The sequence below is a fragment of the Primulina eburnea genome, chromosome 8 (genome assembly GCF_022965805.1).
Source record: "Primulina eburnea isolate SZY01 chromosome 8, ASM2296580v1, whole genome shotgun sequence".
Classification (NCBI taxonomy): Eukaryota; Viridiplantae; Streptophyta; class Magnoliopsida; order Lamiales; family Gesneriaceae; genus Primulina; species Primulina eburnea.
This window is the reverse complement of record NC_133108.1, coordinates 5,204,319-5,220,985: the sequence shown is the minus strand read 5'-3', so window position 1 is coordinate 5,220,985 and position 16,667 is coordinate 5,204,319. Positions and strand designations below refer to the sequence as shown.

The following is a 16,667-nucleotide window of genomic DNA, read 5'->3' as shown; positions in this document are numbered from 1 at the left end:
AGGTACGGTACCACCTTTTGCCGTTGCCAGTTTCAGGATACTAAAGCAGAACTGATTCAGCTCTGGACTCTCTCCATTGCTACCAGATATTGCCCGACCATCTTGATAGTTCATGTATCATGTATCATTATCACGGTTAATTAATGATGACAAAAGGGCGTAACTAGTTGAAGAAAGAAGAAGAATGGCTATTTTTTGCGACCTGTAATTGATAGAGTTCTGGTTTTAGCTAGCTAAATGGGGAATTTGAGATTGAACCCTCTCAGTTAACATGTGATTTGAGCTGAAATATTAAATGTTCTTTGCAGTTAAATCAATTCAGATGAGTTATTAATCATCATTGGTTAAACCCATTTTTTGTTTTTTGGTGCGGTTTTCGAGTTGTTCTCTTGTTCTTGACCGAACCCATTTGCTTTCTTATTGGGGTTTTTTTCTCGGTTGTTATAACTTGTTATCAAATATATTTTCGTTTGGATTGGGATTTTTCGTTCCTTGAGGTTGTTCACTTGTTCTTGCTACTATATCCGAGTACTGAATCGATGCATTGCATCTCCTAGTGGTAAAGGTCAATCTTTTATTAGCTGTTCAAAATGAGAGAAGAGATTCCATCTGGAAACAGAGTGAAAGCTTCAAAATTTGCTGATCAAAATCAGGCCCCAAAGGGTGGTGTTCCCAGTAATGTTAAGGTCAACGGCAATTTTTCAAGGATGAAATCTTCATGGAGTTCTCACATAGTGAAAGGATTATCAGCTGCTGATAAGAAAACCAAAACTAGAGTACTGCAAACCACGACTAACAGCAATAAATTACCATCCGACAATATCACAAACCAGAAGAATCAGCCACTTGTTCCGAATTCAAGAATCAAGAGGTCTCTTATAGGTGACCTCTCGTGTTCAATATATCCAACGCAAGTGTATCCAGAGTCTATCGAAAGCCAAAACAAGAAAAAGTCTTTAGGTTCATCCGAGGATTTGTTTCTTGAAATCGACCATTTACGGAATATGCTTCAGGAATCAAAAGATAGAGAGCTCAAGTTACAAGCTGAGTTGTCAGAGTTGAAGAAAAATCCCTCGGTGTTGGAGCTTGAATTAAACAAGAGTGAAATTGATGGTCTTGTCAAGAAAGTGGGATCGCTTGAAAGTGAAAAAGAGAGCCTTTCTACACAGTTGGCATCTTTAGCTGCGTTAGTTAGGAAGCAGGACGAAAGATTGGAAAGCAGAGAACATCAAAATTTGAGTAACGTGGAGATAGAGGTTGTGGAATTGAAGCGTTTGAACAAGGAGCTGCAGCTTCAAAAGAGGAACCTTGCTTGCAGGATTTCTTCCTTGGAATATCAGTTAAATAACCTTTCTCAAGTCTCTGAGGTATATTATTATCACTTACTGAATCAAAGCTCTTGCTATTGATGATGTTCACTGTAACTTATCGATTGCTAAGTTATTTGGCATAGAGCTTGTTGATCCGGTATGTGCTTATAATTTTGCAATGCAGGAAAATTTTAAGTCAGGAAGAATTGTAATTCCATCAAGTTCTAAGTATGTGCTATGCTCGAAATTCAAACATTAGTATTTGTCAAGAAAACAATTTGCTATGTTTGGTTAAAGGAAAGCTGATGAAACGTTCGAAAAAATATGTTCTATCAGTGGATCTATCCTGTTTTCATTCATTTTTTATATCGTCGAATTTAATTACATTGAAAATATAAGTTTAGATGGAGTTTTATAAGTGTTAATTGTCCCACATCGGTTGGATAAATAATCTTGGAGTTGTATATATGGATTTAGACAATCCTCTTCCCTAAAGCTAGCTTTTGGGGTTGAGTTAGAGCCCGGGTTCCAATCTTACATGATATCAGAGCCCGGGTTCCAATCTTAACGATAAGAATTTAAACAGTGGTGAAAATCAATTTTTATGACAGCCTTGGGATCTGAAAAGAACTAAGAATAGCTTGATCATTTCTTATTCCTTTCATTTTGAACTCTTTATGGGCAGAGTGATATTGTTGAGAAGATTAAATCAGAGATTTCTTTGCTACGGCATACCAATGAAGATCTATGTAAACAAGTGGAAAACCTTCAAATGAGCCGAATGAATGAAGTGGAGGAGTTAGTTTACCTGAGATGGGTTAATTCATGTTTGAGACATGAGTTGCACAAAGCCTCTACTACGAGTTGTGACAAGCCACCAGGACTTAACCCTGTTGAGAAGAGCAAAGGGTCTAAATTCTTGTTATCTCTTCAGACGGATGAAGGTTCAGAAAAAAATGCCACAACAAGGTTATATCTGATCAAGAAGTTCAAGAAATGGCCTATTACTGATGAAGACTTGCTACAAATGAAAGACACTGATGACCTTATCAATGCTAACAGGAGTGATTCCCAAGGTTCAGCACGTCGGCACTCTATTAGTGGATCGAAACTCTGTTCTGAGGATCTGATAGTTAATAACAGAAGGCAGTCCGATGGTTTTATATGCTCCAAGGAAGCGGATAAGGGGATAGAGATGCTAGTTTCCCAAAAATACGACTTGGAAGTAGGCAATAGGTCCCGCGTTTATACCAACTGCCAAGAAATTAGTAAGCTAGCTGCTTCATTTGATGTTGAAAAACGGGCCTTACGAATTCCGAATCCTCCTCCTAGGCCTTCATGTTCTGGTGTAAATGAAATAAAAGAAGAAAAATATTCTCAAAATCTTGCACAAACTCTCCCGTTCCCACCCCCGCCCCCGCCTCCACCTCCAAAGTTAATGGGTAGAAGCATGATCGGAATAGTGAAGCGTTCTCCCTTAGTAGTCGAATTTTACCACTCACTCATGAAGAGGGATTCTAGGAAAGAGTGCTTAAATTCAGGGACAACAGATGCATCAGATGTTGCAGATGTTCGGAGTAGCATGATTGGTGAAATTGAGAACCGGTCATCCCATTTGCTTGCTGTAAGTGATTGTTTCACTTTTCATCCTTTCTTTGTAATTGTTACACAAATAGATACCCAAACAACAGTTCTTTTAATATGCTTTCTTGACGATGACTTAATGCATGCAAATAAATCATCTTTGAAGATACCAGCCTCCAATGTGTTCTTTTTATCAGTCAATTCTAAAATATCCTTGTATATCACCTTCTTTCGAGCAGATAAAGGCAGATGTTGAGACTCAAGAAGAATTTGTGAACTTCCTGATTCGAGAGGTCAATAGTGCAGTTTATCAGAACATTGAAGATGTAGTGGCATTTGTGAAGTGGCTTGATGATGAACTATGCTTTCTTGTAAGTTTCTAAACTATAATGCATAATTCATTAGCATGTTCTTTTCAAATTTTGATTAAAGGAGTCGGTAATTCCCGTGGTTTAATTTCCTCTGTTGGATTCGTCCTCAAGGTTGATGAAAGGGCGGTTCTGAAGCACTTTGAATGGCCAGAAAAGAAAGCTGACACATTAAGAGAAGCAGCATTCATTTACAGAGACTTAAAGATGTTGGAGCATGAAGTTTCAAACTATAAGGATGACCTTCGTTTGCAATGTGATGTTGCATTGAAAAAAATTGCTTCTCTGTCTGAGAGGTAAGTGGACGTAGTTGCCTTCTAAAATAAGTCTTCGACTTTGCCCTAAGATTCCGCCTGGAATCCAGACACTGATATAAACTCTCTCCTTCATTAGGATGGAGCGTACTGTGCATAACATTCTCCGAACTAGAGAGTCATTGATCAGACACTGCAAGGAGTTCCACATTCCTAATGACTGGCTACTAGACGTGGGAATCGCGAGCAAGGTTTGATCTCTTGAATGCATTTTCACACGTTTTAGAGGGAAATCTATTTCTTCGTTACGAGTATATTGATATTTTCATTTTCTTTTCTTGATTTCAGATAAAGTTTGGATCAGTCAAATTGGCCAGTATGTACATGAAGAGGGTTGCCATGGAACTCCAGGCCAAGGGAACATCAGATAAGGATTCTTCCTTGGATTATATGTTGCTCCAGGGAGTGAGATTCGCCTTCCGAATTCATCAGGTTTGATCACACTTCAATGAATAGCCATTCTTTCACTTCTTTGATCATCCCTGTGCATAAAGTTTTCTTGTGTTTTGCATGCTGTGCAGTTTGCTGGAGGATTTGATGCAGAAACCATGCACGCATTTGAGGAACTACGAGACTTGGCTGTCGTTTTGAACACAAAAAATTAGGTTCTATTAGGCTTATCATCTCAGTAAGCATCGAACATAATTCTGAAGCATTTAATTTTTTGTGTAACGACAGTGGATTAATCAATAACTGTGAAGAAATGCGAGTTTGCTTGTAAAGATATCTTAGTTTTAAATCCCTTCCCCCAATGTTAAATGAAAATCATTCCCAATTAATTTTCAAAAGTTTTAAATTAGATGGATTTTTTTTTTCTGACAAGTTAGAATCTCGAACTTATTATATTTTAAATTTGAAATTTTGACGTAAGATAAATCGAATTGAATTTGAGTAAAAGATTAGTTGGATCCAGAACATCGGTTAAGTCGGCATCTCGACAACGAAAACTTAAAAATTAAAATTTATGTGGTCTAAATTCCTAACTCGGAAGATTCCTCCGCTGATGAATGGCAAAATCGAACCAAATCGGAACCATCCTTTCCTTGGATTTTCGTTCATGCCATAATTTTTTCACCCCACGAATGAAACATTTTTTCATGTGATCAATTAGATCCCGTCTCTTCCCTAAAAAACAAGAATAGCTCCTGTCTCATCCCGAGTTCATATACAGCTCTAATTAATATGTGATCATTTTCCAGCACAACCAGACATTAATGGTTTAATGTCTGGTGTATGTATTTTTGGTGTACCAGGATTAAACGCGATTCCATCAAAAAGTACAAAAAATTACCGATTAGAGCCTGACAAAGAAGTTAGACAAAACATAAACTTTTCCCAAATGCAAGAAAAGTTTCCGGAACTGGGTTTGGTGCAGCGAGATTGCAGTACTGAAACGAGCTAGACAGAATCCGTTCTGTTTTTCACGTGTTACCGGAACAATTCAGTTGGCATTTTTCTGAGCAGGGATCAAGAAATACGTGAGACATCCATTCCTGAAAGGGCTTTGGGAATTTCTTATGGAAGAAGATGAATATAAAAGCTGAAGCGCAATTCAGTCCATGTTGCGGGAGATTAAATGATTTCTCCGATTCTGAAACTCCATTTCCCCATAGGTCAGGCTCTCCATATTCATGGTGACTTACCTGAATATGAGAAATCAGAATCAGACAAACAAATTTCATGGATGGCGGCGCCGCATGCATGTTTCTAATTCCCCAAGGGCCGCGTGTTTCATCTATCGGGATCTTGATATTGGGACGAATAATCCTGCGGGACATGGCTAAGCTTGATCCGACCAATTTCTTCAGAAACGAGCAAAGCAATATTCCACCTCTAACAACGTGATATACGTATATAAGAAATGAATTACAAGGAAAAACTATTCGTAATATTTTGTTCCACAGCAACTCGGAATATCTCACTTTTATATAATCAAATATAATCTCGCTCACTGAAAACGAAAAACAAGAGAAAATCAAACGAAGTCAGATTCGATTACCAAAAATAAAGGCTCGAGTAATTGTCAGATAACAGAAAAAGAACTAATTATGTCCGTTTTCAGTAAATCCTATGTTTTTAACAAGATTTGAAACTCTCGTCAGCGAATCCTGGCAAATGTTAAATAGTTGGGGAGTGGACATGGGAAAAAAATTAATTTAAAGATTTTTACGAAAGATTAATTGATCGGTCAGTAACATATAGTCCCTTTAAATTATTGTTTTTATTTATTTATTTTGAGGTTGATCATTAACACTTTTTTTTTTTTTTGGTAGAGAGTATCACAATTTTTTTTTAAAATATTAAGGTTTAGCTGATGAATTTAAAAGATATTGAAATGTATTTTTATAATTTAAAAAAACAAGATCACAAACTTAAAATTCATCAAATATATATTTATATTGTGATTAATGTTAATTATGATATACTTCAAGTTCATCAAATTCATTTTATTTGGTATAATAAATAAATAAATAAGATATAAAATTAAAATTTAATTTATTATTTTATTACTAATAATAAAACTACAATGAAATCAAGTTTATGTTTTGATAATAAAAAAAACTGTTGATGTAATAATTTGTAGAATCACAAAAATTAATATACGATAATTTTTATAAATCGATTTTGTCAAATAAATATTTTATTCGAGTTATTCAAAAATAAATATTATTTTTTTAAAAAAATATTGTTTTTTATTATAAATATGATTATGATTAATTATATGGAGAATTGATTAGGGACCATCTACGACTTTGAGGGACTAAGAATGATGATAAGCGTCAAATCAGAGCCGTTCTCCTTTTCTCCATTCGTTTGAGCCAAAAGTACAGGATATCGATTCTGATTGATCTGACAAGACGTTTCCTGACCTAATTTTAATTTCTTTTTTACGACTTCAGATTTAGTGAATACAAGTTGTGGCACCAAATTTATCTATGCGCCGATACAATTCAAAATGGTCGCAAAAAATCGTGTAAGACGATTTTAAGAGTCGTATTTTATGAGATATATTTTTTATTTGAGTTATTAATGAAAAAAATATTATTTTTTATTCTGAATATTGGTAAGATTGATCCATCTCACAAATAAAGATTCGTGAGATCATCTCACAAAAAACCTACTTCAAAATGTAATTACTTCGAATGATGCTAATTGACATGAGAGGAAAATTGGAAAAGCCAGCAAAATATATAAATATATTTGTATAATGTTGCTTATTATTCATAGAATCATGGTTTAAGAAATGGGTCATTTTTATAATTTAAATGGGAAATAATTTTATAAAAAATTATTTTGTAAAATTTTATGATAGGAATGAAAAATATTATTATTTTATATAAAATTCTTATTTTTGAATGTAAAACAATTTTTTTTTGTTTATTATCTTATTAAAAAAAGATTTTGGTATGTATGATCATTCGAGTGAAAATTATTATTTTTATGTAAAAAAAATATACATATTATGTAATATATTGTGACGTTTGTGAAAAAATATTAATTTCTATATCAAAATGTTATTTTTTGTTGTATTTATGAATCGAGTCGACCATCGTCGCACATAAAACCTACTCATCTTATTTATTAAAGTTCAACGCTCTTTCATCAACTATTTCTTAATTAATTTGGTGAATCTTTGGAAAAATTTACGATTTTATATTAATTTAATTACAATCACAACCAAAATTGTCAGACAAATTAGTATTTTCAAACAACGATCTTTTCGGTTTCTCTTATTATAAGGGCCTATTGTGTAGTCATATGCTAGGCCTATAATAAATTCATTTTCAAATTAGTATTTTCAAACAACGATCTTTTCGGTTTCTCTTATTATAAGGGCCTATTGTGTAGTCATATGCTAGGCCTATAATAAATTCATTTTCAACATTTATATTTTTTATATCAAAGTTAGAATTGGTGACAGAATATATGATCATAAGAGAGCACTTACTATATAAAATATGGGAAAAATTAAAAGTAGATTTATTTAAAATATTGGAGAGTCAAGTGTGTGAATATATTTGCTGTACGTACGTACAACCAAAAGTGTGGCGATCCCACGTAGGGTATGATTATTATACTGGTGAAAAGCCACCTCTTGTGAGCTTAAAAGTAGATTGATTAGTCTGATATAACTTAACACTGCAAGATTTGTACTATCAAATTTGGAATTTTCCAAAAACAAAATTAAAAATTATTATGTGAAAGGACAGGTTGAAGTGATGTGCAAACAGTCTTCGCGTCTCGTCCTCTCTGTTTGAGGATATTTGCATTCAGGTTTTGTTCCCTAGCTGTATCATCATCTTCTTTATTAATCAAATCTTTCACCTCCGTTGCTGCACCATAGAATTTCCAGAGTTTTTTTCTGCAGCCAGACCAGCTCAGAATTTCTTTTTTGTAAGAAATAAACGTTACTAGGTAGGACATGCATTGTGAAAATGTCAGCGACAAGTATTATTATAAACCAGTTCAATTCCAATTACTTTAACAGACCTCCGCCAGAAACCAACATTGGCAGCCAGAAAACAGCGTCTTCACTGAGCCGTTACGAGTCACAGAAGCGGCGGGACTGGAACACCTTCGGGCAGTACCTAAGGAACCACAAGCCGCCGCTGGTGCTTTCCCGCTGCAGCGGGGCGCACATACTTGAATTCCTCAGGTACCTCGATCAGTTCGGGAAAACCAAGGTCCACAACACCACCTGCCTCTTCTTCGGCCACCCTCACCCCCCCGCTCCATGCCCGTGCCCGCTGAAGCAGGCGTGGGGAAGCCTCGACGCCCTCGTGGGCCGCTTACGCGCCGCCTTTGAAGAGAATGGAGGGACTCCGGAGGCTAACCCTTTCGGGGCACGGGCAGTGAGGTTGTATCTGAGGGAGGTGAGGGACAGTCAAGCGAAGGCGAGAGGGATTGCTTACGAGAAAAAGAAGCGTAAGAAGCCACAAAAGCAAGTGGAAGCGCCGATGATAGAGGAACTTGATGAAGATGGTAGCGGTGGTGGTATAATGATCATGCCGACGGGATCATCAGGTACCGGCAGGATTGCTGTCAGCAGTAGAATTTCTTTGCCTGCCTGTTTTTAACAAGCTAGCTACTGCTGTTTACTGATAACCATTGCTTTATTTCTAGATGTTGTAATGTTCATAATTTTCTTGAATAATGGGTGACGATGAATACATCTGTTGGCTTGTCCCGAATTGATACCGGTTTAAGAATGGATCTTTAATTAGATTAGACACGTATTTGCTGCAGTTTCTAAATTATTTTATCTACAAATTTGTTCCGGCCACAAATGACTTCTCTGAATATATTACTTCATTCCACGATCGAAATTCAACCCTTTTTTTACATCGATCTAGTCCTAAAGTTCAATATTTCCTTATGTCTAATCTACATGCATGAAGTCTAACATCTATCGAAGCGGCTTACAATATGGACGGATTATAACCTCGAGAAGAAACTATTTCGAGTTGAGCTTCACGTGCTAGAGCTTGAATTGTACGAGGTTTGTGGGTTTGAGATCGATTTCTCTTCTTGAAGAAAATTGGCCTCTTGAGTTTGAGCTTGCGAAATATGATTATTAGTTAAAACTTACGCCTCTGATAAAAAGTATCACCACTCATTTCATACCATCTAGTAATATCTACCAGTGGCTAACTTAGCAATACAAAAGTAAACTTTATTTGTCTAGCTAGATTTAATCCGATAACTATCTTGGTGAAGTAAAATATTATAATTGGGATTTCAAGAAATTTGTCACCGCCTACAGTGAATAATAATGGTGTGACAGCCCAAAATTAAAAACATTAGATTTTCATGATAGGGACCCACTAGAAATTTTCTTCTCCACCAGGGCTAAATCTCAAGTCCCAGACAGTGTCAATATACTGACTCCATAATTACCACTTGCTGCACTACATAGGGCATAGGCGTACGTTGGTTTTGAACCGTCAAATTTGTCCTCCACCTTAAACGCTGACGGATAGACCACACCACATTTACGAAAAGGTACCTAGCAAAAGCGACTGATCGTGCTCATCACCTTCAAAAGAAAATAGCTACACTTTCTTAATATGTTTCGTCACAAAAACAACTCACGATTTTTAGAATGATTCAAGAATAAATACAGCAAGACAAGTTCAAGAAAATTGTGCTCATCAATAAAGAAATGAATGCCGAATATAAGGATGCTAATCTTGTTTGAAGGAGTGTCACCTCATTCATTTTTTGGCCTATTTAGTGACATTATATACTATACATTAAGACATTATTTGACTCGTGTGATTGGATTACGAAAGTTGTATGATATGCTCCGTGACCTACAAAATAGATTATAGAAAACGAACGTTGCCGAATATTGATACATATGCAAATATCTTGTATAGTAGGCCATGACTAGACATTGGCTTCGAAAGGGGGAAAATTATAATTATAAGAAAATTTACTTCATTCTGGAAGACAGAGAAAAGGAACATGTCCTTCGTTCTGGAGCTCAATAATCAGATTTTTCAACAACAAATAGATTTCACAGGAATGAGGGTGAGATTTATCAGCAGCAACAAACATATGGGAGGACTTATGGACTTCAATCCAACTGTAACCAGGTAGTTTGATCAGTCCTAGCTCGTTCTTTCACGGCAAGCACCCAATAATGTGGCCCATATGCCTGCATCAGGAGCAAATGGCATGCCCTTAATCACTTGAAGAGCTACTTCTAATCGACCATAACGACCAAGCATAACAATTAAGCAAGCATAATGTTCAATCCTTGGTGAAATTCCATAATTTTGGGTCATGATATTGAAATTGAAGTAACATTTTCCTTCCTCAACCTGCCCCGAATGGCCAAAAGCTGATAAAATTGCTAGAAAAGTGACATGGTCCGGTTGAAATCCCTCATCCTGCATTCTATGAAATAAAGCTAGGCATTGCTTCAGATGGCCGTGGTTTCCATATGCAGCGATAATACTATTCCAAGATACTTCATTATTGGACTCCATGGTGTCGAAAACATGTTGTGCTAGGTCCAAATTCCCACATTGTTAGCGTACATGTCTATTAGTGCACTATCAGCAAATATATCGGGATTGAATGAACTTTGGATCATAAAGCTATGTATATATCTGTTTTCCGTAATGCAGAGCAGACAAGTTTGAGCAGGCAGAAAGAGCAGCTGATATGCTGACGGGGTCATATCCAGCACCTTCCTTCCATCTCCATGCTTCGGACAATATCAATGGCCACTTCTGGCTTCTCGTTGTAGCTACAGCTAGTAATGACTGAGTTCCAACATATGGAGTCCCGTTCTTTCATCATAGAGAAAACTAGATGACCAAGATCTATATATCCTTCCATATTTTGCATACATTATCTGTTATTGCACTTCCAACGTAACACCTCCCCTCAAGTCCTTTTCTTATGATGTTCCCATGCAATTCTTGACCCAATTACAGGCTACGATTAATACCAATGTTTTCATAGTCAAATCGATGGTTGAATTGGTTCATTTTAAAAAATGCTTCAACCGGTCATATAGGTTTAGTCGTACTATTATATTATATAAATATTAATATAATATAATTGATAATATATTTAAATTTTAAACCTAAAATATGTATATAAATAAACAAAAAAAATATTTTTCAAAGTTTAAAAATCCTATAACTACAAAAACAATAGATAAAATAAACCCTAGTATCATTTTTTTATAAAGTTCATGTTCCAAATAATCTTGTGTATGATAACTAATATTAAATTTAAGATTTTCTAATAAGAAAAGTAATTTTTCCACAAAAAAATTTCGAAAACCGATCTTCTGGTTCATATTTGGTGTGATCGGCTTTTTATCGGTTTAACCCCTAAAATAATTTTTTAGATTGTTTTGGATCGAAGCTATCGCTACAAGAAATTCTACCTATCGCGACGCACCGCACGTTCAACGCCATTATATGATACCATTTGACGACGCATAATGTGCTCAGCGTCTCTCTAAGTAGCTAATCGTGTGAGTCCATTTTCCCAACTCTATTTTGAGTTATATATTTGGCGACTGGACAAAACTAATGCGTTACGATATGTAAGCATTTGACGAAATAGATCATGCTAGCGGGAAATTTTTCTTCCAACGTTCTGGGTCCTTTGGCTACATGACTCAGCTAAAGCATCGCAGAAAGGTAATCTTAGACCATCGCAAAACTGGTAAACTATTTCACGACGCGTAACAAGCATTGCCAAAATTTTTTGATGGAAAATTTATTTCATTGGTACATTTCGCGACGCATTGTACACACAACGTTGATGGAAAAGTTATTTCATTGGTACATTTCATTGTTCACGCAACGTTGATGGAAAAGTTATTTCATTGTAAACGCATTGGTACATTTCACTACACATTTTGATGGAAAAGTTATTTCATTGGTACATTTCGCGATACATTGTTCACTTATATTTTGTTACGTTGGTCCAGTTCAATTTTGAAAACGCTTATCAATAAAAACAAGAACACAATTTTAAGAATTTAGTTATTATTGGTTAATGTACTACGTACATAAATAAATAATTGACAAGACTATCATATGATAAATTCAATTGGGATCGTTGACATGCTAAATAGATAAATGAAGTCACCGCATAGCTCATTTATGATAAACGTGACATAAATCTAACTTAATAGGGAAGTCTAAATTCAGTCCTAGATGATAACGAAAAAATCTCATGTAATAATAATAACAATAACAATAACAATAACAATAAGAATAATAATAATAATAATAATAATGGAAACCCCCAACGGGCTCTTCCTTAATGCATAATGATCATTAGTACATGATAGTTGCACATAGAAATATGTTTTTATAAAGTATAATTTTATGTTAAATAAATTTCTATAAAAAATATAGGATCGAACATTTGTCGTTTATCAAAAATTATAGCCGGTGATAATGGTACAACTAAAATATTTTAAACTGTATACCAGCGCAAGCGGTATGGTCGATCATTCTATCTAGTAGGGACAATTATTGCTCTTCAACAATCTCTTTCTCAATAATTGTACTCATTTCAATCAATGAAAATCGAACTTATGACATTGGTTTTGATACAAATTGTAGGACCGAGCGTTTTGTCGCTTTACTGAAAGCTATAGTTGTTGGTAATGATGCAGCTCAGATCTATTAAACTGTATAGCAGCCCAAACATCATGGTTCAATCACTCTATCTAGCAAGTATAATTATTGCACCTGAACAATTTCCATCAGAATAAGTTGACTTCTTGCAATCAATTATAATCGAACTCAAGATCTTGGCTCTGATACCATTTATAAGACCGAATGTTCATCGCTTGACTAAAAGTAAGAGGAATTCCATTTTTGTTGTTCGGCTAAATTTTTAATGTAATTTGGATTTTGAATTGAAAATTAAAAAATAATAGTTCTTATATTAAAAAATTTGTATTGCTTATTTTTATTAATATTATTTCTGTAAATACTCATAATTTTTTGTCAAAAAAAAATTTTTTTAGCGTATAACAAATATTTTGTTAAATATCTTTTTAAAAAATAAAAAATATAAAGTCTATAGAGATGAAATTAAAAATAAAGTCATGAATTTTATAAATTGAGTTTTTAAATATTAAAAAGAATGAAGTTTTAAAGGAAAAAATAAATTATATAATATTTTTAATATAAAAAATTAATTTAATTTTCTCAAATATATATACACATATATATAAAATAGTGTGAATTGATAATATATATTTTGAATAAATGGCATTTTGTAAAATAATTTTAAAAGACTTAAAATTTATAAATAAGTTATATAAATTTAATAATAACTTATTTTTATTCTTTTTAAAATTTAAATCTCAACAATTATTAATCTCATTTTATCTAACTTCATGCTGCCAAACACGTTAATTATATTGTCCGATTTCTGTGTTTTTCAAGTACAAATTACAACATGAGTGCCGATAATATATATCTAGTCTAACTTGTGGAGGCAACACGAATGCTGCTCTATTCCCGGATAAATTAGGGCCATCGCACCCAATCAACAAGATCCAACTCAGCCTCGATCCAATCTTATCCTCTCTCACGTCCACCAATCCTTTCTCCACAAAATCTACATATCGTCTTCTTTTCTCACAAAACCCCTCTCAGAATCTCAATCTCAAACCAAATTACAATGTCTCTCACGATTCCCGCTAATCTTTCCACTCCCAGATTGAGTTCTCCAGCCACAACAAGATCAAGGGCCGCCACCATAGTTTGCCAGGCAACTGCTCCTAGCCAGTCAAACTCGGAGCAATCTGCTTCCTCCTCTTCTTCGTCTCAACTCAAGGCTTTTTCTGCTGCACTCGCGCTTTCATCCATCATTTTATCGTCCCCCGTGCTGCCGGCATCTGCCGACATATCTGGCTTAACCCCATGCAAGGAGTCCAAGCAGTTTGCCAAGCGTGAGAAGCTGGAGATCAAGAAACTCGAGTCTTCCCTCAAGCTATATGCACCTGACAGTGCTCCTGCTCTTGCCATTAATGCCACCATTGAGAAGACCAAGAGAAGGCAAAACTAATATCATTCTTCCCTTTTTCATTTGTCTTTTTAATTTTTGCTGTAGTTGTCTAGACTGCATCAGGAAGTCAGACAGGATGGAATGCTATAATTTAGCGTAGAGAAATTCTAAATTTTTAGAATCTTTAGGCATTGAAATTGAATTTTCTCCATTTGTTTACCGCTATCAAATCTTGTTCAGTTCAGATAAACTATTGGTTTCTTCAGTCATATGATTTCGTAGTACTAACTTCCGTTTTCAAGTGCACCCGATGTTCTAAAAGTATGCATCTTGTGTTGCTCATGATCCTGCAGGTTCGAGAATTACGGTAAGCAGGGGCTGTTGTGTGGATCCGATGGCTTACCTCACTTGATCGTTAGCGGGGATCAGAGACACTGGGGTGAATTCATCACTCCAGGGATCTTGTTCTTGTACATTGCTGGATGGATCGGGTGGGTCGGCAGGAGCTACCTTATCGCCATCAGAGATGATAAAAAACCAACCATGAAGGAGATAATCATCGACGTCCCACTGGCTAACTCGCTTGTCTGGAGAGGCTTCATCTGGCCCGTTGCTGCCTACCGAGAGTTGGTGAATGGGGAACTCATTGATCCAAATGTCTAAATCTAATTCTCAGGTGTCAGCTTTCGTATACTTGGTGAATGTCGCTATTCTGTGTCAAGAACACACATGGGTAACTTGTGTTATGCTGAGTGCTTATAGATTTTGTGGTTTTTTATGTAGGTTTAGACGTGAGATCGGAAGGGAAGAGAAGATCGGTAAAGGGGTTTTATTGCAATTGTGTGCAGTGATTGTCAAATTCTTGTATCTATAACTGTTATCTTGTACTAAAGCTTTTGTGTCTGTCCTTGGAAACCAAAGTGAACGCCCTTCTCTTGTTCAGTGGTAGCTCTTCTTATCTGTTATTTGTCTTTCATTGGCTGACACCAGTAAATCAAACCATGTCTAGTTAGTTTTTCGTTCAAAAAATCCTACTTATGCTTCGTTTCCAACTGAAAAAATATATTTCTTAATATTCTTGGTAAATGCCTTGAAACTGTGAAAAATGAACAGTATATACTTCGTAATTATATATACTTGTGTAAACTACTTTCCACAAGAACTCAGATTCATGGAATGCTGTCTATTCTCTAATGCGTTCTGGTATGTGAGGATTTAATGAAATGGAGATAGCATGCATGTTGCACGAAGTAGATTTTGAATTTTTTGCCCTTGTTGTGTTGTATGTCATAAAGCGCTTCAGCAAGAAATTCAAGTTCATGGGAATTTCGCCCCATGAACGTCAATTGCTTTTGCATTTTGACACATATAATATGATCCAAGAAACACATTACACTATATTATTGTTGTTAGATGTCTTACATCGATTGGATTATATATTTGGGAGGTATATATATAATCTTAGACAAATCCGTCACTCTTGTTAACTCTATGTTCCATTTGATATTTTTTGATGGATAAATCTAAGTTGTATATATTAACTTTGACAAGAGTTAAAGCTAGTTTTTGGATATAAGTTGAGATATGTCTCAATTCCAATGTTATGATCAAGTTAAGTTGCAAATAGTGATACTCAATTTACACCAAATCTCGAATTTCAATTCCCACCATCAAAGTAACTACTGGATTGAAGTAACACTAAGTATCGATCGTATCAAGAAGAATGTTTATAGAATTAAAATTTAATTCTCATGAATCTATTAATTGAAAATCGTCTCTTGCATAGCTAATTCTCCTCATCCCTCGTTTCCGATCCCTGAACAAACGGTACACAGCCACCTTCACAAGATCCGCATACACACGGAACTCCTTATTCCTGTTCTGAACGTGCGCCGGATCGAACGCACCATTATCGAAATCATTGTGGCAGCTCTTCACTTCATCAAGAACATCGTCGACTAGCACAGGAGTGACGCTATACCCACGCTTACGCAGCATCTCTTTCGCTTCATTCAGATCACCGATTGCGTCGTTGTAGTTCTTCAAGCATGAACCAGTACTTCTGCTTCAATTGTTCGTTTTTCGACTCCTCCCGAAGGCGGTCGAGTTTATGATGGATTTCTTCTGCTTTTCCTCTAGCCAAATCGATGGCGGCTTCCACCATGCCTTTGGTGTCGGTGTGGAATTTGCTGCGCTCCGATTTGATAAGTTTCCAGCACAACTTGGAATCATGGGTTTTGGAGCAGAGTTCTCGCAGGTCTCCATACTTCTCCTTCTCGTGGTAGTGGCGAGCCGATGATGTGGGAATTACAAACATCAAAATTAAGGTGATAGACATTATTTTCATCAAATCAGACATTATTTTTTAATTTAATTTTGGGTTTTTAGTTGGCAAATGAAGGGTATATATTAATATAAGAATATTATTGTCGTTATTTTATAAAATTTAATGCTCATTTATATTTTAATTTAGTTGGAGATTATTTACGTTTCTTGTTTGTTGGTATAACTAATTAATTAATGCTATAATTCATGACATAACTCTATGCCAAGCTAGTTGGGGCCGTTTCCTATAATTATTTTTGACC

The 16,667-nt window shown here is 35.4% G+C and overlaps 3 protein-coding genes and 1 pseudogene across 3 annotated transcripts; 3 read left to right on the top strand and 1 right to left on the bottom strand.

Moving 5' to 3' along the window:
- Positions 1-4,320, top strand: LOC140838641 (protein CHUP1, chloroplastic-like). Its single transcript, XM_073205107.1, has 7 exons — positions 1-1,367; positions 1,996-2,934; positions 3,134-3,265; positions 3,377-3,558; positions 3,656-3,767; positions 3,865-4,008; positions 4,098-4,320. Exons 1-7 carry the CDS (start codon positions 591-593, stop codon positions 4,179-4,181), a joined length of 2,370 nt encoding a protein of 789 aa, XP_073061208.1. The 5' UTR covers positions 1-590; the 3' UTR covers positions 4,182-4,320.
- Positions 4,321-7,790: 3,470 nt separating this feature from the next.
- LOC140838639 (protein LIGHT-DEPENDENT SHORT HYPOCOTYLS 5-like) lies at positions 7,791-8,813 on the top strand. The gene has a single exon (XM_073205106.1). It carries the CDS (start codon positions 8,013-8,015, stop codon positions 8,652-8,654), a length of 642 nt encoding a protein of 213 aa, XP_073061207.1. The 5' UTR covers positions 7,791-8,012; the 3' UTR covers positions 8,655-8,813.
- A 4,893-nt stretch (positions 8,814-13,706) lies between these two features.
- Positions 13,707-15,021, top strand: LOC140838638 (photosystem I reaction center subunit III, chloroplastic). Its single transcript, XM_073205105.1, has 3 exons — positions 13,707-14,129; positions 14,433-14,755; positions 14,863-15,021. Exons 1-2 carry the CDS (start codon positions 13,753-13,755, stop codon positions 14,740-14,742), a joined length of 687 nt encoding a protein of 228 aa, XP_073061206.1. The 5' UTR covers positions 13,707-13,752; the 3' UTR covers positions 14,743-14,755; positions 14,863-15,021.
- LOC140838640 (pectinesterase inhibitor-like) lies at positions 14,928-16,474 on the bottom strand (annotated as a pseudogene).
- Positions 16,475-16,667: the final 193 nt, after the last annotated feature.